Here is a 25,753-nt window from a genome sequence, read left to right as displayed (position 1 = left end):
GGTTATCTATAATTATACTTGATAATTCGTGTTAAGATATCGTATAAAATATTATATTTATATCATATTTTACATAAAAATTACGTATTATAATTTATGTTGACACAAAATATAAAATATAATTTTTTAGTTATATTAATTTTATTTATAATTTTTTTAAAATTTTAAATCATATTATCTTCGTGTTCTTTATTCGTATTATATCATTAAATTACATTTTAATTTATCAAATTTACCTATAATTCTACTTTTGGCAACAACGAACTCAAAAAATGTTACTAATTTTCTAAATTAATTCATTTGTTTATGGAATATATTAAAAAAATTTCCCTCAAAGGGCAAATTGATATAGCATTTTTCGGGTGATATGACATATATATTGTTTTTAAAGATTAGAATTTGGAAAATAATTGCACAAGTGTTTTCAATCTCACTCATTACCTTCTTTTTTATCAACATGGTATGCCCACATTAAAAAATAATAATAAAAGCAATGAGGAAGGAGAATGGTAATACCATATTTTCTTTAAAACATACTATTGTCTTTTAATTTAAAATTTTTGTTCTCGTAATTTTGTTTTCGATTAAAGTTATTTGGATTCGAACTAAGTTTTATAATAATTATAAAAAAAATAGTGATTGTAAAAAAAAAATTTTACATTATTTATTACTTAGTAGTAAAATTTATCTTGTGATAGATTCTATTATTAAATTGAAAAAGCTACCCATATTATCACCTTCTAAAAAAATGTTTTTGCCAAAATTAATTTTTTTTAAATGTTGTTAATTTTGATGAGATTAGTTCGAGGTTATTGATTTTCATAAAATTAAAAATATTTTAATAAAATTAAAGTTTCATAATTTTTTATATTCAAAAATAAAAAATTTATAAAAATAATTTTAAAATATAAAAAATAAAAGTTTTAAATGTTAAAAAAATGAGGATATTAAAAAAGAAGAGGATATAATTTTATTACATAAAAAAGATAAAGAAAATGAGATGGAAAAAAATATATATTTGTAATATATAAAATATAGAAAAATTATTAAATACAATGATAGTAAAATTTTTTTTAACTTCATAAGTAAGATTAAAATATAATACATATCTCTTATATATTTAAAAAATAATATATATGTCATCATTTTAATCTCGCTTTTGATATTAAAAAATTATGTTGAAACAATATATGAAATAATTTTTTAAAATATAAATTCAAAATTAATATTACATATTTCTTATATATTTAAAAAAATAAACATGTGTCATCATTTTAATTTCGTTTATAATGTTAAAAAATTTCGTTGAGACAATGTATGAAATAATTTCTCAAAATATAAATTCAAAATTAATATTAAACTTAAATCTAGATATCTTGACTAATAGATTTATTTAAAATTTTAACTTCAATTTAATTTTTGAGAGGACTTTTTAAGACCAAATCTATCAACATTGCACTATAAGTGGACAAGTTTAACCTCGGTAATATGGCAATCTATTTTACATGACCAAGGGCAATCTTGTCATACTATGCCACCAGAGATTCCTTCAAGCTTCGAACACCCTGCAAAATTCCGCCAGATCGCCACTAAAAAAAAAAATTCAAATCCTATTTTATCATTTCATGAATAAAAAAACAAATTATTACCAACAAATCTCCATTAAAATTTTTTAAAAATGGATTCCATGAGTGTCCTTTGTTTGATCCTTCTTTAATACCAATAAATTAAAGTATTTTTGATTGATTCCATGAGTGTCCTTTGTTTGATCATCATCTTCTGCTAGTAAGAGCAACGGCTGTGATACACTGTTGGTAGCTTTGAATGCAATTCATGGCCCCACTTTGCTAGACCCAAATTTACTATCTCGTGCATCTCACAGCTTCTCTCTCTCTCTCTTTTCTTCTTCAAAAATGGGTTCAAAAAACCAGAACAAACCTCCATTTCAACATAACACCACTCCCACAACTACTTCCTGTACTACTCCAAGCCCTTTAAAAGTAAGTTTCTTTTTTTTTTTTTTAAATGTATTTGTATTTAATTGAAGTCTTGAAGGATGTTTGATTTTTCTCCTATTTTTTGACAAAGATTTAATCTTCAGGTTCTTCTTGTTAATGGGTATCTTTTGTTTTTTATTTTGGACTTAACAAATTGTTTTAGCCCAATTTTGGTGCTGCTTAAAATTGTTTTTTTTTTTTTTAAGTATTACGGATTGTTTTTGGCCATTTTCTTGGTAAAGATTCAATCTTCATGGTCTTCTTGTTAATGGGTATCCTTTGTTTTTCGTTTTGGGATTTAATGTTATTTTAAGCTTTTTTATGGTTGAAATATGGATTGAATCTACATGGTCTTTTTGTTTGTAAGTACCTTTTCTTTGTCATATTGGGGTTTAGATTGCCTTTTTGTCCCAATTTTTGGGGTTAGGTTTCAATTTTGTAGTTCAATTACTTCCTGTTGTTTTTGGATATTTTCCTTTTCTGGATGTAAAGTTTCATTCTGTATGCTATTTCTATTAATGGGTAAATTTGCTTTTGTTACTACACTTTTGGGAATGAAAAAAAAAAATGGAAGTTGAATATATATTTGTTTGCTTCCCATTTTTTTGTGAAAATTTTCAATGGATTTGCAGAAGAAATACATTGCTGATGAAGTGATTGGAGATAAGGTACAAAGGCTTGGATTTGAAAATATGGTTGGCACTGCAAATAATGGTAGGCTCCGGCTAGCTTTTTCGCTTGTAAATGGCTCCCAAGATCTTGGCCCCAATAGCACCCCGGCGAGCAATGCAGGTTCAGAATGTGGTGGCATTGAGTTCACTAGAGAGGATGTGGAGGCATTAGTGAGTGAGAAAATGAAATACAAGAACAAATTTAACTATAAGGTGAGTGTGTTTGTGTTTCTTTTGTATTTGTGGTGGTTTAGTTCAAATTAGTTTTGATTTTTGCTCGTTTTGGTTATTCAGGAGAGATGTGAGAATATGATGGAGTATATAAAGAGGCTTAGGCTTTGCATTAGATGGTTCCAAGAACTTGAGGGAGAGTATGCATTTGAACAAGAGAAATTAAGGAGTGATTTGGAATTGACTGAGAGGAGATGCTCTGAAATGGGTATGAATAATATATTTACTATATTCTGTATGATTTATAATTTTATTGGTTAATTCTCATTTGGGGTAAAATAATGATATTTTCTTGTAGAGGTGGCTCTGGAAAACAAGGAAGAGGAACTGAATTTGATAATTTTGGAGCTTAGAAAGAGCTTGGCTTCCTTACAAGAGAAGCTTGCAAAAGAAGAATCAGAGAAGAAGGCAAGAAGGGCGATATCTTTTTTTTCTTGTCCAATATGTTTTGGTCATAGACTATTCATTGTTGCTTTCTGTGTTTGGAAAGTGATTAGTTCTTTTGAATGTGGCAATCAGGCTACAGTGGATTCTCTTGCAAAAGAAAAAGAAGCTCGGATTAGTATTGAAAGGTTACAGGCTTCTCTTTCAGAAGAGCTTGATAAATTTCAAGGCGAGGTTGATGGTGCAAATCAAAGGGTAAAATAAGAATGAAAATTTGATCTTATCAAAGTTCTTTGCGCCTTGGTTTTTCCTGTTGCTGTATTTACTTTATAAGTTTACTTATGTTAACTTGTTCTAATGCGATTCTTGAACTTTGCAGATAGCATCAATTAATGATATGTACAAGCTACTGCAAGAGTACAACTCAAGTTTACAGTTATATAACAGTAAACTCCAGAAAGATCTTGATGCAGCTCATGAAACAATTAAGCGTGGAGAGAAAGAGAGATCAACCATTGTGGAGAATCTTCATAACTTAAGGGGTCAACATAAATCATTGCGAGATCAACTAACCTCATCTATAGTGCGTATCCATGCCTGGGAAAGCCATCGCATGTTGCATATTTTTATCATGTGTAGTAATCTAGCCTTTCTATGGCACGTTAAGCACAATGCTTGATTGATAGTTGTCGGAGGAGTTTATCCACAATAAGTTTTCCCTTGTGAATTTCTAGCCAGAAACTTCTCTTATCCATATCTTTTTTATCAAGTTAGCAGAAATCGGATGTCATATCATAGTTGAAAATTTTGCTTCAAGAAGAGGTTTGATTTCTTTAAAGTTCTGAGACGTCGCAAAGTTTCCTAAAAATGATATAAAGAGGTGTTCTGCTTTTGTTGAAGTGAATAAATGATAAAATGGAAATCATTATCATCAATTAGGTGACTCTAACTCATTAGACATGATATAGGGGTTAAAAGAAGCTCAAGTTTTGGCATATTGGTTAGTGGTGCCTTCAGTTCTAAATTCCAAATTATTGGACATTTACTGCTTCCTTTATTTTTCAATATGTACATACTAGCTTAATTTCTGAAAAAAAGTTATATCAATTGGGTTAGGCTTCCCAAGATGAGGTTATGAAGCAAAAAGATTCCTTGCTGAACGAAGTTGCATGTCTTAGAATGGAGCTACAACAGATCAGAGATGATCGTGACCGCTATCAACAGCAAGTGCAAAGTGTAGCTGCTGAAGTATCTAAATACAAAGATTTGGCAACCAACTCAAGCGAATTAGAGGTTAGTTTTTTCTTCTCATATACTTTGCTTTCCCATTAGATATGAACATATTTTGATATGTTGTGTTTCTTTTACAGGAAAAATGCTTGTCACAAGGTAATCAAATACAAATTTTGCATGATCAACTAGCAGTTGCAGAGAGGAAATTACAGGTTATTCTATCTATTTTGTGAGAAAACTATTTATGTCATTACGGTCAATTTAATTCCTATCATAATCAAGCTTCTTTCTCAATTTTAGATGTCTGATATGTCTGCACTTGAGACAAGAATTGAATTTGAAGGGCAAAAGAAACTCATAAATGAGTTACAAAATCGCTTAGAAGATGCAGAATTTAAGCTTATAGAAGGGGAGAAACTGCGTAAGAAGTTGCATAATACTATATTGGTAATGTTCTAAACTATATCTTATGTAACATTGGCCCAAATATATTCTCCTGACGAACTGCTTTTTAAATTTTAGGAATTGAAAGGGAACATCCGTGTATTTTGTAGAGTACGGCCTCAATTGCCTGATGACAATTCAAGTAACCAGGGGAAGGTTATTTCTTATCCCACATCAATGGAATATCTTGGACGGGGCATTGACATGACACAAAATGGTAATGAACCAATATATTTAAATTATAAAAATCTATTATAGCATGCTCTATGATTTCAGTACATATGAAATCTTGTTTCCAAAGTCAAAAGCTCATTTGATGTTTGTCTATTTACCAGGTCAGAAACATTGTTTCACTTTTGACAAAGTATTTATGCCTGATGCATCGCAAGAGGAAGTTTTTGTAGAAATATCGCAACTTGTCCAAAGTGCTCTCGATGGTTATAAGGTTATCCTTTCTTTACATATGAATGTTGCTAGGATTTTGTTAGACACAATAATGCATAATAGTAGCATCATAAATGCTTCATCAGGCAATGGCTTTTATCTTTCCACAGGTTTGCATTTTTGCTTATGGGCAAACAGGCTCAGGTAAAACCTACACCATGATGGGTAGACCAGGACACCTAGAAGAAAAGGGATTGATACCCCGTTCATTGGAACAAATATTTCAAACTAAGCAAGCTCTTCAACCTCAAGGCTGGAGATACGAAATGCAGGCGTGCAGTATTTCTTGTTCTTCCTTTTTTTTCTTCTCTATTCCAATCTTTTCATATGTTCTCTAGATAATTATTAGGCTTCTTCTTTAACAAATGTTCATAGGTCTCAATGTTGGAAATATACAATGAAACAATTCGTGATTTGTTAGCAACAAACCGGGAATCATCGCGAAATGAAAATGGTGCTGCTGGAAAGCAATATACAATTAAACATGATGCAAATGGAAACACACAAGTCTCAGATCTTACTATTGTGGATGTTCAAAGCAGTAGAGAGGTCTCATTTCTTTTAGATCGGGCTGCAAATAGCAGGTAAACACTTTAGAGTATGCGTCAATTTAGCCTTCTCTATCAGAATAAATAGCCTTTAATTGTGTTTTTCTATTTTCTTTTTTGAGTTATTACTTGTCGTCCTTTATGATGCATGTTGGGTTGTACTGGTCTCCAATTGTCTGTATCCAACCTCCACACAGTAGTCTGTTCTGTTGAAAATTTGGCCTTCTCTATCAGAATAATGAAGTTTGTGCTTGTCTCATTCAGATCTGTTGGGAAGACTCAAATGAATGAACAATCATCAAGAAGTCATTTTGTTTTCACAATGCGAATAACTGGTGTTAATGAGGTACAAGCATTTCTTTTTTTTACTCCAATCTAAATCTTCCATGATCCAATGCAATGTATCATAGTTTTGACCAAGTATCTGTTGTCCACCAGAGCACTGAACAACAAGTACAAAGTGTCCTGAATCTAATTGATCTTGCTGGAAGTGAGCGTCTTTCGAAGAGTGGCTCAACAGGGGACCGGTTAAAAGAGACTCAAGTATTTTTAACTATACTTATTACTTAATTCGTTATATGGTGTTCCTTGTTTCTGTTTTTGATTTTTCGATTTTATTCAGGCCATCAATAAAAGTCTATCTTCTTTAGCTGATGTTATATTTGCATTGGCAAAGAAGGAGGATCATGTACCATTTAGGAACTCAAAACTCACTTATCTTCTTCAGGTAAATGTATACACATGGATTTGGAAGCATCATTTCTGTTGCTCTATCCGATTCTTGCTACACCATATCTAATTTTCTTTTATCCCATGGTTAACCAGCCTTGCCTAGGTGGTGACTCAAAGACTCTAATGTTTGTAAATATCTCTCCTGAACCCTCCTCAGTGGGTGAATCCCTCTGCTCACTGCGTTTCGCAGCCAGGGTTAATGCTTGCGAGATAGGGACTCCACGACGACAACTCAACATGAAGACCTCAGATTCTCGCTTGAGCAATGGCTAATCTTTAGTAAGATAAACATTTTTGTTTCTTTCCCATGTTTAGTTATCTGTATCTATGTTACTAGTGTTAGTAGATTGAGATATCTGTATAGTCTTTGCACTTACATTATTAGTAAGCAATCCCTTCAGTTCTATATTTGTATTACTTGTGCTCAGCTGATTTCTTCAGCTCTCTGATTCATGAAATTAATGCAATATTAAATATTAATCACATTATTTGTTGTTCTATCTTTTATTTGTTATGCCCAACTTGACTTCTACCTTCAAAATTAAATCAAACACCATCTTTTTTTTCCCCTTTCATATAAATGCTAATGTACTTAGAAGGACAAATGATTAGCTGATTGACTTTTGAATCAGTTAGCATGACATTGAAGCTGGCACGTAGAGATTATGAGTTCGAAGGAGTTTACATTCTTGGTAGAAGAAATAATTACTGTTGATAATTTAAAATGTGATGTATCTTACATTAAATAAAAAGATCATTTGTATATAATTTAAAGAAGATTACTTATGTTATTTAAATATTTGTACTAAATATTTAGAGTGAGCCAAGTCATTTCGGTTTACTAAGATTTTTTTAGTGGATCAGACAATTTTAAAGGTTAAAGATGTTTAAATTTTTTGTTATTATTATTATTATTATTATTTATTCAAAATATTAACGAAATATCATTTTTATTCTAAATAAGCACGTTTTAATAGAGAAAAATATGATGATCTGAATAAATATATTTAAATCGAAAAACATGATTTTTTAAAAATAAGTTTGTTTAAACAAGAAAATATGATTATATAAAATGTTATGATTTTTTGAATTGAATTTTTTTGTGAGTTCGTTTATTATAAATAGATTTTTCTGTCTAATCAATTTCATTATTTTTAATTGAAAAGTTTTTAAGATTTTATTATATCTTATAAGTATAATTACCTTTAAGATAATATTTTTCGTGCTTTAAAATCATATTTTTTTTTCTTATTATTTTTATTTTCTTAAAACTTTCTAACAATTACTTCTTATGTATGCTTATAACATGTTTCTACTTGTATAAGTGCAGGCTTGGGTTTAAAAAACTAAAGCCTAATCCAAGCCCTAGCTTTTTATTTATATCCTTTTCATGCTGTGCAGGATTTGAAACAAAGCAATAACATCATGAACATTGGTGTTTCTTATGTACATCTCTGGCTATTACACACACTGCAAAAAAAAAAAGGTCTCTAGTGACTTTTTAACTGAAAAGGATTTTTAAGCTTTGTTTAATATTTTTTTTTCATTGCCCTAAATAGAAATATTTATATTAGTTTAACAAATTTATAAAAATATTATTTTTTATAATTTTTTAATAAATTCGAATTCCAAATAGTAAAAAAAAAAAAAAAATTGCAAACTCTAACCGTTCTCTTTGCAGGGGCAGAATTCACCTAATAAAAAAGTTGGAACAAGTAAAACGCAGGCGTTTGCCAGCAGCGTAGATCTAACAATTCATGTCATTATATCATATTTCGTATTATATATAATTATATATATGATATAAATGATTTGACGAATATACTATACATATATTTAAATGACATAAATAATTTAAATATAAATATAATATATTTATTATATATATTACATATGATATAATATAATTAATATATTTAAAATTAATTTATATCTAAATAACATAATATGATATGATTAATATGATTATATATGAATAATACAATTAAAGATAATTTATTTATTTATTTAAATAAAAAATATTATTTAACTTAGTATTTAAATAAAAAATTATTAAAAAATTAAATATTTATAATTTATTTAAACACTAAAATAATATGATAAATATGATTATTAATTTATTTTTTAAATAAATTAAAATAATTTTAAATTTTTTATATTTTAAGTTTATCATTATTATTTGATATAAATACAACATAAATAATATCATATTTTAATTTTATTGATATAATTAAAATATAAAATATAATTATATTAAATTTATATTTTTTATATTATTTTTATATCATATAATTATATCATATTTAAAATGATCACAGTTAAGACAACCCCACAACATATTTCCATGATTCTGTCACTGTAGTTAAAGGTTTAGTGGATGACACAGTTGGGCGTAGGACACTGTCTTAATTGCATGTGTTTTTTGTGCCATTGGAGTGAAAAAGATTAAAAACAAACAAAAAGGCAGGAGATGGGAAAAAGTTACTTCCCCCTTAGCATTATTAACTCATGAGAATCTGCAGACAGTATTGGTGATAAGGATAAATTTCTTTAATCATTGATGTAGACCTCGCTGAGAAAAAACTTTTGAGCAGGCTTAAAAAACCCAAAAACCCCTCTTTAAAATGTGTGCCAAAGATACCCATACAAGCTGCTTGCCCACAACTTTTTATTGATTTTTTATTGGATTGTAATGCATTTTTATTTATAGCTAGATTGACACTAGGATGTTGTAGGCTATGATCCCAAGATATGCAATTCCCAAAAAAAAAGAAAAAACACAAACACTTATATTTAGAAATTAAATCACATAAATTGATATGATTTTAGATTCAAATCTTTAGTTTTTTTAATTTTATTTTGACTTAATTATAATAAATATTTTTTTTATAAAAAAAATTTAAAACAGATAGATTACTTAATTTTTTAGGTCAAAATAAAATGTATCATATTTAAAATTTAAGATAAATAATTATAAATCATACATTTAAAATAACTCTAATAAATGATTATCGATAAGATTCGAACCTAAAATTTTTTATAAAAAAAGACGAACCTAATCAATTGAATCAACTAATTATTGATTACAATTAAACATTATATTTGAAAATTTGATATCAAACTCTTTAACCCCATTAATCAAGGGTTTAAATTTTATTGTATTTTTTATATAATGTAGTTAATTTTATGATATTATTAATTGAATTTAAATATTAATTTTAATAAAATTTATTTAATATAAAATTTTTTAATCATAATTATAATAATTTTTAATGATAATTAAAGTAATTATTATTTTTAATTTTATCAAAATTAATTTTATTATTCATCTAAATAAATTAAAAAAAAAAAAAAAACTAGACAGTTTAAAGTACGAAATGTATTCAAAAAAATGAGAAATGTTTGTAAAGACTTTAACCAAGCCAAAACTTTTGACTTAAAAGAAGCCTTCAAACATAAGAAAAGAAATTCCTCCACTTGTTTTGATTGATTAGAAATATAAGAAAGTGATCAATGGATGTTGGTTCAAGAGAAACTCTATTTTTCTCTTAGTTATTATCTTGAGTTCAAATTAATTAAAAAATTATAAAAAATAATTTTTATAAATTTATTAGCATCCATAAAATTAAAAATTTATTATTATTATTAGACAAATAATATAAGATTCAAAATTAAAAATTGAATATTTATTAAAAAGTAATGGAAAAAAATTAATAATAATATGAAATGGAATCTCTAATGAATACTATGGTAATCACTTCAATTTCAAAAGATTTTCCATTAATCAATTATGTTGTCTATCAACTTGGGGGAGACATTCAATCACACACACACCTCTTTTTGTTTCTTCTAGAGAAGAAAATTTTAAGACAAATTGAGATATCTTTTGCAAGAAAATGAAAATATCTGTTGTTTAGATTTGGATAAAGCTTAAAACTCTTTCCAGATATGCAAGAATAAGAGGGTACCCAAAAAGTGGGTCCAGCATTTATCCATCATATCCACATCATTTTCAAAGTAACAAAAAATAAATTATACAAATATTCCATGATAAAAACATAACAGCAAAATATATTTATTTTAAAATCTTAATTTTAATTTAATTAATTTATATAATTATATTTAAAAGATAATATTTAATAAATTTAAGACACGAATTCCATCATTTAAGTTATACCCTTTTATATATGTAAATTTAATAATTTAAAATATAATATAATATAAATATAATATAAATATAAAATAAAAAAATAATACGATTTAAAATTTTAATAATAATTATATATATTTAATAAAATTAAAAAAAATATTTTATAATTTTATATTAATATAAATTATTATATGTAATTTTTATATAAAATATATTATAAATATATAAATTTTAATATTTTATATAATACAAATATATAAATCATCAGTCATTATACGAACGATTTTAAGAACGGATTCTTTTGTATTGATATAATGCATTCGAAATTTTAAATCTTCTTGAACGAGACTAACCATTGTGGGTAACCCTAGTCATCCTAGTTATGTTATCTAACTTAATCCGAATCACTCTATAAATAAGAACATATTGCCATTTGAGAGAAGTGGGGAGAAAAAGAGAAGAGAAGAAAAGAAAAGATGGACAGGCAAACTCAGAGAGTGAAGGCTAGAGTTATCAAAGTGGAGACAGAAGACTCTTGGGATTTTCTCATCACTCAGGCTAACAACCGAGGCTGCCCCGTAAGCCTTAATTTTTCTTTTAATTTCTCTTCTTTCAAACCTGTTTTTGCATGCTTACCATTGTATTAGTAAATAGTAATCATGTGAAATTATAAATTAAAAAGGTGCAAATTCGATATATTTATCTTTTACAAACAAAAAAAAAAGAATATTAATCGGTATGATCAAAATTTCTTGTGAATTAATTTCATTTTTTTTTGGTAATGTTATTTTAGGTTATGGTACATTTTGCAGCTGCTTGGTGTGTGCCTTCAGTTGCCATGAATCCCTTCTTTGAAGAACTGGCCAGAAGCTATCAAGATATTCTGTTTCTTTTAGTGGATGTGGATGATGTTAAGGTATTAATTTTCTTTTCAAAATAATTTAAAAAATTTATTAATGATGCATATTAACCATAAATAATAAATTATAGGGCAAAATGGGTTATGTTTTATTTTTTTGGATTTTTAATTTATTCATTTTTTTTCTTTTTGTGAAAAATTTGGATTTAAACAGGGAGTAGCATCCAAGATGGAGATCAAGGCCATGCCAACTTTTTTGTTGATGAGGCAAGGAACTCAGATTGACAAGCTTGTTGGTGCCAATCCTGATGAGATAAGGAAAAGGATTGATGGTTTTGCTCGCCAAATTCGCTGTTATAAAGCTACATAAAAATTTTAATATCTTCAATCTCTTCTCATATTTTCAGATTGAGATTTCTTTTATAAAAAAAAAAAATTATATAAAAATTTGGTCGTTGTCGACAAATTGTAAATAAGATAATTAGTGTTTAATCCCTTGTTTTTTTTTTTTTTTTTGTGTGTGGATATGGATTTGTTTGTCTTTTAACTTGGTTGTAAGAAGTGAAATACTATCACTTTCTTTGTTATAAATTTGAGGATTTTATTTTGAATATGTTTAATTTATAATAAGGTTTGCCAACAACTATATGTGCACTAACAATAAATTTAGGCTAAAATATTAAAAGAGTTTCCAAGTTTTATCATTTTATTTAAATAAATTTTTATATTTTTGTTATATTCAAATAAATTATTATTTTTTATTTATATTCAAATAAATTTTTATTTTAAATAAAAAATTGATTTATGTGAAAGGTTTATTTAGGTAATTAAAAATTAAAGATTTATTTGGATATAAATTAAAATTTAAGGGCTTATTTAAGTGTAAAGTAAAAATTAAAAGCTTATTTAATTATAATAAAAATATAAGAATTTATTTAAATAAAATGATAAAATCAAATGCATTTTTATTATTTTAACCATTTAATATTGCATGGGTGAGATCATGGACCAACTTCTTATTCATTAAAAGCCATGAATAAATAAGAGTAAAACAATGACAAATATCAAATGTCCCACAATGACAATTTGAGTTCACTTGTTCAATTTTTTTTATTAATATTTTGATTTTTTTAAAATATAAATATGATCTTACATATATACTTACCTTGCAAAAAAAAAAGAAAGAAAAAAACAAATTGTTAATTGAATAATATATAGATGGATTATTGTTTTAAAATTTTTTAAATGTTACAAACGAAATTAAAATATTATCACATAAATATTATTATTGTTTATATTAATTTTTTAAATATGCTTTAATAAAATAAGTGACAATCATTTAACCTTATCCACTCCACTAAATAAATTTTCAAAGTATCAATTATCATTCTAGTATATGAAATCCAATTTTTTCTTAGATTTGAAGCCCAAGGATTCAAACACTAATTGGCCTTCATCCAAACATTAATGGGCTCAAAGGAACATTAAATTATGAATATATTTTTTTTTATTAAAAAAATAAATTTTATAAAAAAAATCCCTATATTTATATATTTATATGAGAAAGAATCGTTTTTTAAAATATGAGAAATTATTTGATTTTATTAGTGAAATTTTTTAATTTCGGGATATTAAAATAACGTCAAATATTTCATTTTTTTTTAATTAATTTTTTTAAATATATAAAAGACACGTGTCATCATTTTAATTTTATTTATGAAATTAAAAAATTTCACATCAATATATTTAATAATTTTTTTTAAAAGTATTAAATTTGAATTCAATTAATAATTTTTTATTTGGATAATCTCAAATGTATAATATGTAATTATTATTATTATTATCGGGTATGATATATCTTGAGTTAACTTTAGAACTGAACACATCTTGTGTTCGACCTACAATTTATCTATTACGAATTTTTTTTTTACCCAAAAAACTGTATTTGCCATTAAATTACGTTGGGCTCATGCTCGGGCTCTGTTGCGGGCTATAAGGAAAGAATTTCAAATTTGGTCTAAGTTTCCAAATGGGCTATCGAAGCCCAATAAGCCCAAAATATCCCCGCGTAAATAGGCCCGCCATATGCCACCAATCTCCAACGTTTTCTAAACGTTACCTCTTCCTTTTTTTTTCCCAGAAAATAGAAAATAGAAAGACCTAATCTGTTGTTTTCTCTCTTCCCAAACAGAATCCACCCTTTTTTTCGAAGCCGGAAAACCAAACGAAGCCCTTCAAACTTTCCGGCGAGAATCAAATTCAGAGGAGAATGGTGGCCCCTGAAAACTCCAATTATTGGTCTCACATCGATTTTGCACACGAACCCTTTATCGATGATATCCCTGTCCCTGACGGACATTTTTCCGGTTTTTCTTGGTCGGTTCAGCCAATCAACGCTCCTTCTCATGTTGTCAGGTATCCCAAAAAAAAATCCCTTCTTCTTCTGTCTAGGGTTTTGAAAAATTTTATTTGATTGATTAGATTTGTTTAGAGATTATTTTAATCATATGGGGGTGTCTAATTTTGTTTACTATGATTAGGGTTTCTTGGAATTTGTCATAAAGTTTTGATTTTGCACCGGTTTTTCATGGAAAAAGTGATTAGGTTTTTGTGTATATATCGGAAGTAGATTTGGGGGGTTTTTTGAGCAAATTTTGTGAAATGGTTTGTTCTTTATTGTAAAATTGATAAATGGAGTTTTTCTTATATGTGTAGTTTGATTGCTTTAAGGGGGTGTTATAGGTATATTAAAATGGTGTACTTTGAAAAGGTCATTAATTTATTTTTCAGCAAATCTAGTGTTCTGAAAATTGATCTTGGTATGGTTGCAAAGTTATAGTTCATGTTAGCCAAAGATTGTTAATTTTTAAACTAGGACACACTCTATGTTTCAAGCAACCTGTTAAGTTGTGAATTTGGTTAGACTATGGTGTTTGTATGCTACGTAATTTGAGTATTTGACAATATACTTCTCAAGTGCTTGAGTGGTCATATGATTATGCCAATGTGGTTTTTGTATTCACTTGCCATTCATGCTCTCATGTATCATACGTTCTACCACTTATTTGTTTCCAAAGCATTTTTGTTTTAAAACGGAAACAATTTCCATGAACTGGGTTTCATTGTCATGCTTATTGGAGGATTCTTTGAAATCAAAGTAATGTTATTGGAAATGGGATTTGCACAAAGCTGCTTGCAGAAGCATGTTTTATAAACATCTTTTTCCATTCTTTGGAGACAATTTTTTGCAAACTGGAGCTGGTGAGGATGCTATAGGGTGCCCCTTTGGTGCTTTTATTGTGCAATTACAGTTATTGATTTGCACTTGATTAGGCATGTTGTTTTAACCAACTATAGGATTTTATTTCTTGCTTCTTGAGTCTTTGAGATATTTATGGAATAAGAACTCCGATCCATTGGGAGGGTAGGAGCGTATCTTAATCCATGGAAGTGCTAGCAGGAGCCCAATTGAGGTCCTTAGTCATCACTCCCATGTGCACCGTTAATGTGTGTCCCCCACACATTGAAATTTAGAACAAAAGAAAAGGCTTGGTTTTGAATTGGCTTATTTTGTTAGGCAGAAGTTTATGTGTTTTGAGGACTTTCATTTTCGAACATTTTTAACTTTCATTCCAGTGTAGATCTTCGAATTCTTTGTTTGTTTTCATTTAACCTTGGCAACTGTGTTATACTTCCATATTTGGCAAGCAAGATTTTCTCTCTTTCTTTTTTGTGGAGGGAGGGGTTGTTCTTCTAACATTTCACTTGGATGTCTTCCTGCTTTTGTTTTTCCTGTCTCATATTTCTTTATTATGTGATACGATCTGTTCCTAGTGCGGAAATTGATGGCTCATTTGGGGATTCTGATGGGCTTAAAGAATCTGGTTCAAAGAAGAGGTACCAGTCTCTTTTTTCATGCTCTATATTATCTGGTATAGAAAAAAGATTAAAAAAAATCTATTGCCATTTCTGCTTTCATGATGAGTTAGGTTTTCATCACTTATTTCTTCAGATGTGTGCTTAGAAAAATTATAAGAACTGATTTGGTGGGTTTAGAATGCCTTTATTAAAGGAATCATATAAAAATATTCCAAGCTATTAGGCATACTTCTGGCCTTGAAATATAGAGTAGACAAAAAGTGATAATATCTAGGGGCATTTCTCTTTGAGAACCTAAAGCATTTTAGTTTGTGTTAGCTTCTAACCTGCTGCAATTCCATAGATTCCCAATTTAGCAGGTATAGCGGCATCAATAGGATGATTTAGATGTAGTATGAGATTGAGAATCTTCTTAGTATTCCTTTTATATTGACATAATTGACTCAGTATCTACAAATCTATCAATTACGTTAACACAAAACTGACTTGACAGAAGTGTGATATCAGAGTAATCTTATCTATTATTTCATTAACTGTTGCAGAGTTAGACCTGAATCGGGCAATGCATCTAGCTCCAAAGCATGTAGGGAGAAGTTGCGCAGGGATAGGCTAAATGACAAGTATTCCCATCTGTCTTCTCATGCCTTTTCTTTGCTTTTTTCTCTTTCTCTGCTAAGTATGCATGTTTAACATTTGTTGTTAATAACAGGTTTGTGGAGCTGGGTTCTATTTTGGAACCTGGAAGGCCTCCCAAAACAGACAAGGCTGCTATTTTGATTGATGCTGTTCGAATGGTGACCCAGTTACAAGGTGAAGCCCAGAAATTGAAGGATTCGAATTCAAGTCTCCAGGAAAGGATTAAAGAGTTGAAGGTGAGGCTGCCTTGAGGGTATTTTTTGGTTAAAATATTGTCAGTCTTTAGCATGCTATTTTCTTTTTGGAACTGCTGGTATCCTGAAATTGATTAAAGAATCATCAAGTACATCCATTGCATCATATTAGACCGTATTTCCTCTTTTTTAGGCTGAAAAGAATGAGCTTCGTGACGAAAAGCAGAGGCTGAAGGCCGAGAAGGAAAAGGTGGAGCAGCAACTCAAAGCCATGAATGCACAACCTAGCTTCATGCCTCCCGCACCTGTAATCCCTGCTGCATTTGCTGCTGCCCAAGGTCAAGCATCTGGGAACAAATTGGTTCCTTTCATTAGTTATCCTGGAGTTGCCATGTGGCAGTTCATGCCACCTGCAGCGGTGGATACTTCACAGGATCATGTTCTCCGCCCTCCTGTTGCATAAGCTGGCAACCTACAGTGATTTGTGTTTGCGTCAATTGCATTTTGATAAGTGTATTCGTTTTGTCATTGTTCTGGGCTGTTTTAGGTTTTACTGAAGTTTTCTAACTGGATTTGTTGGGTCACTGTCATTGTACTCTTATGATTTGATGCTGGTAATAACATGTAAATTTTTAATAAGTTAGTTTGCCAACCTATGTTCCTCTGTTCTATAAGCCTCTAGTTGTATACGAGTCATTCAGATCAACATTAGCCCTACCAGAAAAGAGGGAATTTGGAACCAAATAGAGAAGAGCTTTTAGAACAAAGAAGCAAGCCATTCCACCTGCATAGAGAAGCTAGTCAACAATCCCAAGCTAGCAGGCAAGCTCAAGAAGCTAAAAAACCCCAGGTTCCAAGTTGAAATCCCACTCATTGATTACTCAACTTTAGCTCTTTCTCGACAAGCTCGTGATATCTTTAAAGATGTCCATCAAAGGGAAAGGTTCTTTAGTTCAGACTTTAATTCTTTGTCATAATGTTAGCTTAAAAGAAGCTGGAATTCAAGATTTTGAACCATGTCCATTGAGCCATGTTGAACGTATTGACTTGCCTTCAGTTAACAGAAATAGCAGGATTTTGAGTTCTGCTGCAGATGTAGCAGGTTTTTTGGGCAGCAGCGCTTTCGAATCTTGCTCTTATAAAAACAATAGCTTACAGTTTGTATCCAAAGCCAGCCGTTGGTGCTTTTCAATCCCAAATGGGGTTCTGAGGAAGAGAGTGGTTTTGGTGATTTGAAAGGATTTGTATGATCTTTTGAATTGATTTATTCATTCATAGGCTTAGAGTTTAGAGGTGTTTTGAGTAAACAAGGAAAGGAATGGTTTTCAAGTGTGTGAGAGATGGGGTTTTGAGTGGAGAGCAATGGGCGGTTCCTGTTGAAGACGGTGAATTGAAGGAAGCTGAGAATGTGTTATATAATTTGATGGCTATCAATTCACCTATTACAAAATCTGCCTTCCTGACAGATTTGTGGTCTAATGTTACTGGAAAAAAGGTAGTGTAGTTGAATTTTTCTAATGCATCAGTTGCATTCTGATTCATAATTATCAGAATCAGACTGGATTGTCGGTCCAATTGGGTGAATCCACCAATTAGGTGAATCTATGAATCGAAGTTGAAATTAATTCAATTTTGTAATTAAATCAGTTTTATAATTAAACTGCTTTAAACCGTTATAAACTGATGGTTTACATAATAATCTAGTAAATTAAATGATTTTTTTTATTAAATTGATTTAATATCAATTAATAAGTTTAGGTAAAATATGAAAAAAAAATCCTTCAAATATTTGAAATAATCTAATTAAATCCTTATACTACTATTTCATATAAATAAACCCCCAATTCTTATTTTTTATTATCAAAACCTTTGCGTCATTGTATTAATGATATGTTAGTATATTTTGAAACACGTAGATAATGATATTGTAAAAAAATTTATACATGTATAAAAATAAGTAATTTTCAAAAAAAGATGATCTAACAAAATATTTTATTAATTGATACCATAATTAAAAATAATTTTAAAAAAAATAATATATAAAATTAATAAAACATAAAATGTTAACAAAAATGATTAATTATTTGACCATAATAGAAAATAATTAATAAAAGAAAATGTATATATGTAAAATTAATAAAAAAATCTACATTCATATGAAAATATAAAAATGATTTTAATTTCTTTTTTACTAATTTTCATATAAATATAAATATTTCCTTTTCTTAATTTTATATATAGATATTTCTTTTTTATTACATAAAGATTAATTATTATATATCAATAAATAAAATTTATATTTTAATAAATATAAATATTTATTATTTATTATATTTATTAAAATATAAATATTATTTCTAACTATTAAAATATAAAATATGATTTTAATAAAATGTTAAGTAATTTTATTTTTAATTAGTAATTAATTGTTTTATGAATTTTATATTTTAAAATTAGTATTTTATGATATACCTTAAAATTTATAATTTTATGGTTAAATTATTAAACAATAACTTTAGTTAAAAGTTTGAATTTTGAATTTTTAAAATATTTATATTTTTTATAATATTTTTTATTGAATCGATAATTGATTCATTGATCCAATGGTTGAACCATTAACTCGATAATCCAAAATATTGAATAGTTTAATGTTTAATTCGATATTGATAACTATGGTCTGATTGACTACTAGTTGTATTGGACTTCTGTTTCTCTGAATTTGATTTTTTTATACTTTTTTATATTTATTTAGATTGATATTTTGTGTATTCTAATATGAGAATTTTTTAATATCGAGTAACTCTTGTAAATATCAAGCTTCAAATTGAAGATCATGATTTGAAATCATAAAAGAGAAAGTGAGCGGTTAAGAGCAAAAATAAGAGATGCTCTTTACATTTGTACTCCGTTACTCAAGTTAAAAATTAAAATAAGAGAAATAAAAAAAAAAGTGAAAAAGTAAGAGAAATATTAAATTCGATTGATAATACATGAATAGCTCTATTTATAAGCAAAATATAAGAAATTTATGAAATAAGATAATAACAAAATCAAATTAACATAATATTATATATATCAAATCGATTTATAAATCAAGTCGACGTAAAAATAAAAAAATATTTCTATCTATATGCTAATAGTCTCTTATTAAAAAAAATGATGAATACGGAGGATTGCTGTCAGAAATGGACATGGGCTGAGAAACATGAAAAAAGAAATGTCATTGGCAACGTGGAAAATGAGAATATTGGAAACAACATTCCAAGATGAAAAATTACACATTTGCTTTGCTTTTTTTTTTTTTTTTTTTTTTCCTTTTTCGTACTTTTGTGAGTAAAAAATATTGTCAAATGGACATATCAAGCAGTTGAACTAGCCTTGTAGCTTAAAAAGGCAGCAACCTATCATACTTGTTGATGTTGAGGGTTGAATCCTTTGAATATGATGCCATAGCTCACCAGCCAGTTCTGTATCCATTATCACCTTTTGGGCAACGCTGGATAACCATAAATCTATAAATGCGTCGTTGCTTGTTCAGTTGATTAATGTACATTACAGGTTTTGTTGTTGTCCTGTCTAATTTACGAGAGAACGGAAAAATCATTAGTAAATTATTTGATAATGAAACTCAAAATCTATCTCATTTGATTCATATAATTATTTAAAAAAAAAAAGATATTTAACGAATTTAAAATTCAAATTGCAGCGAATAAAACTTTAGCTCTTTGACACAATCTCAATTGTTTTATTATTAATTTTTATTGATAAATATCACAATTCTAATTATTTAATTTCATGTTTAGTTGATTAAGTGATAGTTTAGATTCCACGGTAGCCTTTTTTTGGTTAACCATACTCATTGGGTGCATTTGAATAGTACCTTGTGGTGCAATTGCTCCGACTAGGGCAATCAGAGTATCTTAGTGTAAAAATAAAAATTTTTATTGCCACCAATATTTTTAATATCAATCGAAAATTAATCTAACAACCTATCCAAATGATCCAATGTGGCGAAGATGCCTTATGGTACATTTCTGAATCCGAAACAGTTACATCCATGCCTTATTTGCAAGCTTCATTTTGTGGGTCTTCAATAAGTCTCAAGAACAAGAGGTTTTGCATCTTCTAGACATTTTTGGTATGCTACAACAAATCAATACTAGTGTGTTTCAATCTTGAAGATGCTTTATCTCAATACAGAAGGGAAAACAAATTAAAAACAAAAAAGAGAAATCGTCAGAAGGGAAGAGTGAGTGATGGATTTCACAACCAGGGAAGAAGAGTTTCAAAAAATCAGAAGCCTGTTGCTGTTATCATTTCAGAATCTGTGTTGAAGGCCTTGAATTTTTAAAGAACTTTCCCTTCCCTTTCTTACATACAAACATGTATTTTATCATCATTAAGATGCCCTAATGTGACAATCCTTGATGAATTTATCTGAGAAATCAATGTACTTAGCCCACAAAGGTCGAAGTTGAGGGAAGGCTGTGTCAAGCCAAGGCTTTGCTCTGCCATTGAAATGGATGACCCCAGCTTTCTCAGCATCAGCTAAAGTTGTTTTATCCTGGTACCCCAATCCCAACTTGTGCCAAAAAGGGTCAATAACATGAACATGACCATGGAATGCAATTAGACCAGGGGGTAAAGTACCAAGTTGCCATAAACTGATGTCTGATTTCAAGTTCTGCAGAGGTAATTGAATTAGTCAGGAATTCAGATTGCTAGAAACCCAAAAATCACAAAAAAAAAAAAAAAAAATCTTCCCTGAGTAAAGAAGTTACTGAACCAGAGTTTAGCTTTGCTAGTTCATGTAGCCACCCTTAAAAGATAGCATCTAGCATGTCTTTGAGTTCCAATCCTAACCTGCAACCCCTTCCCTTATTCCTAGACTACGACCTCTTATGTACCAAAAAAGAGAAGTAACTAAAATTAAAGATATTTATAATGGAAATTACCTGCTCAAGCCAGTGATAGTATGTAAGGCTAATGTTGGCCTTCCTCCAAGCCTCAAGATCAAAAATGTTCATGCCATATGCCCATGCACATTCATTAGGATCAAAATTTTTTGCAATCAAAGGATGGGAGAAGTTAAGATAGCTCTTCAACCGCTTCGACATGACAAATGTATCTTCACCCCTACATGTTTCCACTGCTCCATTAACTTTTCCATTCATATCAATGTCCCATAGAGGTGAAAGATCTGTCTGTATCACAATGTCATCGTCTAGGAAGACTACTTTGTTGAGGCTGGGAAATAACTGCAAAAAGAGGCAGTTCAGAAAGGCTCTTAGAACTTGAAATATTTCTTTCCTTTCTGTCTACTGAAGTTACAACATGTAGTTTATACATTACCTCGGGTAAATGTATCCGAATGTGATTCATCAAGGAGTTGTACTTGGGACTGAGTGCTTGTAGTTTTGCTGCAATAACTCTAGGCTGCTCAGTATTATTCGCTACAATTGCTGATGAGCCCCCTCTGAACTGTGACCTTACTCTTTGATCTTTTTCCATTGCTTCCAGAACAGGCACCTTCCCTTTTGAAAGCCAATCAAATTGATGCAATGCCTTAACCTCAATTATAGCAGGCGCTAAAGGATGCAAAGAAAACCAGGCCTGCATAGGGGAGTAAGTTTTCCTATCTGTTATTATGTGTAGTACAAATTTTTCAGGGCCTAATGCGTTTTTAACAAGGGATGTTGCAACAACTGAAGCTGCAAGCACATTATCTGAGGCAAGGACGAAGTGGAAGTAAGAGTTGTCGACAAGGACAGGGACGAGTTCTGCTGAGGGGAGCTGAAGGCGAGCAGCTGCATTGTTGCAGTGCTCATTGGCTAGCTTTAGGGCCAAGCAATGCAGCTGTTTTGGTATGCTGCTTGATGCTACATGGCGGTAAAAATATTCTTGGATTTTGGCTGTTCTGGCTCTTTGTCCAAGTCGAACTACCTGAAGAAAAACCATGTCAAATTGTTCATTACGATCAAAATTTCTCTACCTATCACTTCGTGATCATTTCATAACTAACTTAAAATATGAAAACACTAGAAAAAATGAACCCAGACCATAGCTAGTTACTTCATGCAACCACTTTTAAGAGTGTCATTTAACAGGTTTGGAGTTCAAATTCCAGCACCTGCAACTTGAGAACCTGTCTCTTATCTCAGGTTGCGGCCTACTTTATAAAGAAAACATGAGAAAAAAAATTCAAAGTGAATACCATTTCTCTAAGCCTTAGAGCAAAGGTTTTTGCATCTGATCTGCTTTTTTTCATTTCAGCCATAAACTCTTGTAATGTCTGAGGAATACCAGTTTTTCCCTGTAATTCATCTTTGCTTACTGGTTCATCCAGTATTTGGTATATCACCTCAGGGACCTTCAATAAACCACAAAATCATTTCAGTTACTTAAAAAACTGATATTCCTAAGTATTACCTAATATTTGAACAAGAAAGAAATCAATGAAATATTTAGTTAATAACTAGAAATGAGATTAGGAATTTACATTTGACTCAATCCTTCTTCCCAAGATCCTTGGTCCTATCCTTTTTCCCAAGCAAGCTATCATAAACAAATATAATAATCAGTAATTAATTAAAAAGCCCAAATATATTACTATTATTATTACTATTTTTCTTGCTAAGCAAGAACAAATTGTTAAGGAGATCGTAACTGAAAAATAAGAAAAGGCGATGCAAAGATTTGTTCTAGGATTTGAACTCAAACGTATTAGATATCCACTTGTTAAAAGCAGTAACATGAATCAACGGTTAAGCCTCGAATTCGAATCTCTCCTATGTTATTTCTTTATATATTATTATAAGATACCATATTAACTAATCAAAATTCTATAATGATCAATGAATAATAAAAACTATATATGGATAATCAACAACTTTTTTTATTTGGGTTTACTGCCAACATCAGTTTTTTCAAGGTACAGTAGATATAAATTTATTTGAAAATGCTTTAAGCAATGTTTTTAACCTTTAGTGATATTTTCTGAGTACTTTCTATCAGAAGTAAAATTTATTTAATAATATGACATTATCCTATAGATTTATAAACTAGTTTTTTTTTTTGTTTTTTGTCTGACAGCAACATTGGGTTTTGAATTGCTTTGTTATTCATTGTCTCAAATCTTGTAAAACATGTACATTCTCCATGAACTCTTAACATCAATGCAGCAAAAAAAAAAAAAAAAAAACAAACTTACCTATGGTGGAACACTTGGAATTATCTCCGTCAATGGTATCAACAGTTGACAAAACAAAGACAAACCAAAGAAGTAATGTGAAGAAGAGAAGTGAACAGAAAAGCATTCGAAAAGAAACCCTCCTGGAAGCAACCTTGGCTTTGATGAATTCTCTAACACCTTTGCCTGGAAGTACTGTTACATTCCTCAAACTTGGAGAGATATGAAGCTGCATTTTGTTTCCTGTCTGAGAGAGAAGAGAACAAATAAACAGCAAAAACCTAAAAGCAAGCAAGCAGAACCAAAAATAAAGCCTCCAGGTGATGCTCTAGAGTTCTTCTTCACAATTTATTTCGCAAATGGTATTGAGTTCAAGCTGAAGAAGAACTGACAATAGAGGAATAGGGAGAAACCCAAGTAAGAAAATGCCGTGACAAAGGGTGTGTTTTAAACTGTAGCTGTCAATTACCTAACCTTGCTTAGCATTCAGGCTAAACATTTAAAGGGGGTTTCCATGGAAGTTTATATATATTCAGGTCTATAAGAAGGTGTTGTTAAAGAGAAAAAGACATGAGACTTTGTTTTGTTGAGTTTTGGAGGTTTAGCTTGGTTTTGAAGTCGCGATCATATCCGTCAGAAACAAAAACCTGAAAACAAAAATAAAATAAAAATAATGGGAAAATTTTGTTTGGTGTTACTTAGCTTTGCCTCCACATGGAGGTTTATGTTTTTAAAGGCATGGAAAAGAACAAGAGTTTGAACTTTGACGGAACAGTATTTGTGAATGGAAAATTACTTTCTCTTTCTGTAATCTCTATGAAATGGGGTTGAATCACAGGGACTTTGGCTGTTGGAGTGAAAACACAAGAACATCTGCTTCATATATTTTTTTATAATTTATTAACTTTCATTTCACAAAGCTTTCATATATTTTTTGTACTGTATAAATATCTGCTCCATATATTATCATTCATCATTCCTCACAGTTTGATTTTTTATCATTCAAATTAATAGTTTAATGTTCTATCAATATATTCCATGATTATTATATTTTAAAATAACGTCAACTCATTGAATATTATATATATAGATTAATTTGATCTCATTTAAACTATACTTAGCAAAATTAAATCTACATCTGATGTGATTGAAATAATTCCAAAGTTATTTTCTTTCATGTATGAAACTACGTTGAACTACATTTTCTATACGCATGAAAGCCATAACATCACCTTAAATATAAATATATATATATATATGTGCAAAAAAGCTATAAATTAACATCACCTGGTCAAAGAGAATCAATTTACCTATAAAATAATCATATATGAAATAATGACAATTTGACTATCTATATTTTCTGATATGGCAAATTCTTACTGGTTTTGAGGTGATATAGCACCTAATTGTATAATCACTATCATATACCATCAAATTATTATTAATAGGGTGCATTTGCTATTAAACAAAAACAAAACTAGGGTGCATTTGCATTGCATGTATTAAATTCTACTCTATGCTCATATTATAAAAAATTAATAATTTTTTTTTTTTATAAATGAGCCGCAATCTAAGGATATATAAAAGGATTGTAGTTGCTGAAATTTGAACCAACTAAATTAAATTTAATTAAAAAAATTATAGTTTAAAGTATGTAGGAAAGATGGTAAAAAATAGAATTATGACAAATATATATCATGGTGTTTAGGTTATGTTTGATAAACTGGAAAATTAAGTGTTGAAAAATTAAGCATTGAATTGTAATACTAAATTTGATAAGTATTGAATCTGAATTATAAAATTGTTTGATATTTTGTTGAAAATTAAATGTCATTCAACACTTTTTATTAAAAAAAAAATTTAAGTGAATTTTAAAATATATTATCAAACACATTGAAAAAATTAAAGTGTTGAAAATTTCATTTTCAATGCTATAAAAAAATTTAAATGATTATCAAATAAGGCCAAGTGGCCAATTAATAATTGCAATTTTGCAAATACTAATTTTTGTTTTAAAAGTGATTATTCATATTGGAATTTAATCATGTTAGTTTAAGCATTTAATTATTATCATTAAATTATAAAAATTGGTCACTAAACATACATGTGGTGTTAATTATAATTAGTGATCACTCTTAATTAATTTGCTTAGTAAAAAAAAT

General features: G+C 29.1%; 4 protein-coding genes and 1 pseudogene across 6 annotated transcripts; 4 read left to right on the top strand and 1 right to left on the bottom strand.

Annotated features, from left to right (window-relative positions):
* Nucleotides 1-1,580: 1,580 nt before the first annotated feature.
* Nucleotides 1,581-7,184, top strand: LOC111301634 (kinesin-like protein KIN-14N). The gene is made up of 17 exons (XM_022897444.2): nt 1,581-2,000; nt 2,630-2,881; nt 2,963-3,107; nt 3,198-3,307; nt 3,419-3,538; nt 3,663-3,866; nt 4,400-4,576; nt 4,654-4,728; nt 4,817-4,963; nt 5,039-5,177; nt 5,296-5,405; nt 5,515-5,676; nt 5,780-5,988; nt 6,217-6,298; nt 6,391-6,495; nt 6,575-6,679; nt 6,778-7,184. The coding sequence occupies exons 1-17, from the start codon at nt 1,914-1,916 to the stop codon at nt 6,955-6,957; spliced, it is 2,409 nt and encodes an 802-aa protein (XP_022753179.1). The 5' UTR covers nt 1,581-1,913; the 3' UTR covers nt 6,958-7,184.
* Nucleotides 7,185-11,215: 4,031 nt separating this feature from the next.
* On the top strand, nt 11,216-12,306 carry LOC111302283 (thioredoxin-like protein CXXS1). Its single transcript, XM_022898213.2, has 3 exons — nt 11,216-11,412; nt 11,628-11,750; nt 11,908-12,306. Exons 1-3 carry the CDS (start codon nt 11,311-11,313, stop codon nt 12,061-12,063), a joined length of 381 nt encoding a protein of 126 aa, XP_022753948.1. The 5' UTR covers nt 11,216-11,310; the 3' UTR covers nt 12,064-12,306.
* A 1,487-nt stretch (nt 12,307-13,793) lies between these two features.
* LOC111301633 (transcription factor ILR3-like) lies at nt 13,794-17,041 on the top strand. 2 transcript variants are annotated; one of them, XM_022897442.2, is made up of 5 exons: nt 13,794-14,108; nt 15,528-15,590; nt 16,115-16,192; nt 16,282-16,444; nt 16,596-17,041. In XM_022897442.2, the coding sequence occupies exons 1-5, from the start codon at nt 13,963-13,965 to the stop codon at nt 16,863-16,865; spliced, it is 720 nt and encodes a 239-aa protein (XP_022753177.2). In that variant the 5' UTR covers nt 13,794-13,962; the 3' UTR covers nt 16,866-17,041. The 2 variants fall into 2 exon arrangements, with proteins under 2 accessions (XP_022753177.2, XP_022753178.2); XM_022897443.2 differs by lacking the exon at nt 15,528-15,590 and having other exon boundaries at nt 13,804-14,108.
* LOC149514545 (uncharacterized) lies at nt 17,011-17,920 on the top strand (annotated as a pseudogene).
* Nucleotides 17,921-20,327: 2,407 nt separating this feature from the next.
* LOC111302282 (putative galacturonosyltransferase 12) lies at nt 20,328-24,088 on the bottom strand. 2 transcript variants are annotated; one of them, XM_022898212.2, is made up of 6 exons: nt 23,613-24,088; nt 22,902-22,957; nt 22,617-22,772; nt 21,755-22,345; nt 21,358-21,660; nt 20,328-21,086 (listed from the first exon to the last, which is right to left on the bottom strand). In XM_022898212.2, exons 1-6 carry the CDS (start codon nt 23,824-23,826, stop codon nt 20,802-20,804), a joined length of 1,605 nt encoding a protein of 534 aa, XP_022753947.1. In that variant the 5' UTR covers nt 23,827-24,088; the 3' UTR covers nt 20,328-20,801. The 2 variants fall into 2 exon arrangements, with proteins under 2 accessions (XP_022753947.1, XP_089600551.1); XM_089744425.1 differs by having other exon boundaries at nt 20,689-21,265; nt 23,613-23,986.
* Nucleotides 24,089-25,753: the final 1,665 nt, after the last annotated feature.

This window comes from Durio zibethinus, chromosome 15 (genome assembly GCF_047325235.1).
Source record: "Durio zibethinus cultivar Kanyao isolate XHJ-2024 chromosome 15, ASM4732523v1, whole genome shotgun sequence".
NCBI lineage: Eukaryota > Viridiplantae > Streptophyta > Magnoliopsida > Malvales > Malvaceae > Durio > Durio zibethinus.
This window is presented reverse-complemented; position numbering and strand designations above follow the sequence as displayed.

What these genes read in the sequence shown, in the direction of transcription:
- LOC111302282 (XM_022898212.2), bottom strand. Translation starts at nt 23,826, where the DNA reads ATGCAGCTTCATATCTCTCCAAGTTTGAGGAATGTAACAGTACTTCCA. An exon ending in CTCTAAGGCTTAGAGAAATG is followed by an intron (nt 22,346 to 22,616) that starts GTATTCACTTTG and finishes GTTTTTCTTCAG; the next exon opens with GTAGTTCGACTTGGACAAAG. An exon ending in ACTATCACTGGCTTGAGCAG is followed by an intron (nt 21,087 to 21,357) that starts GTAATTTCCATT and finishes TTACCTCTGCAG; the next exon opens with AACTTGAAATCAGACATCAG.
- LOC111301634 (XM_022897444.2), top strand. Translation starts at nt 1,914, where the DNA reads ATGGGTTCAAAAAACCAGAACAAACCTCCATTTCAACATAACACCACT. An exon ending in CCAACTCAAGCGAATTAGAG is followed by an intron (nt 4,577 to 4,653) that starts GTTAGTTTTTTC and finishes TTTCTTTTACAG; the next exon opens with GAAAAATGCTTGTCACAAGG. An exon ending in CATTGACATGACACAAAATG is followed by an intron (nt 5,178 to 5,295) that starts GTAATGAACCAA and finishes TCTATTTACCAG; the next exon opens with GTCAGAAACATTGTTTCACT.
- LOC111301633 (XM_022897442.2), top strand. Translation starts at nt 13,963, where the DNA reads ATGGTGGCCCCTGAAAACTCCAATTATTGGTCTCACATCGATTTTGCA. An exon ending in GCTCCTTCTCATGTTGTCAG is followed by an intron (nt 14,109 to 15,527) that starts GTATCCCAAAAA and finishes ATCTGTTCCTAG; the next exon opens with TGCGGAAATTGATGGCTCAT. An exon ending in AGGGATAGGCTAAATGACAA is followed by an intron (nt 16,193 to 16,281) that starts GTATTCCCATCT and finishes TGTTAATAACAG; the next exon opens with GTTTGTGGAGCTGGGTTCTA.
- LOC111302283 (XM_022898213.2), top strand. Translation starts at nt 11,311, where the DNA reads ATGGACAGGCAAACTCAGAGAGTGAAGGCTAGAGTTATCAAAGTGGAG. An exon ending in CTAACAACCGAGGCTGCCCC is followed by an intron (nt 11,413 to 11,627) that starts GTAAGCCTTAAT and finishes ATGTTATTTTAG; the next exon opens with GTTATGGTACATTTTGCAGC. An exon ending in TGGATGTGGATGATGTTAAG is followed by an intron (nt 11,751 to 11,907) that starts GTATTAATTTTC and finishes GGATTTAAACAG; the next exon opens with GGAGTAGCATCCAAGATGGA.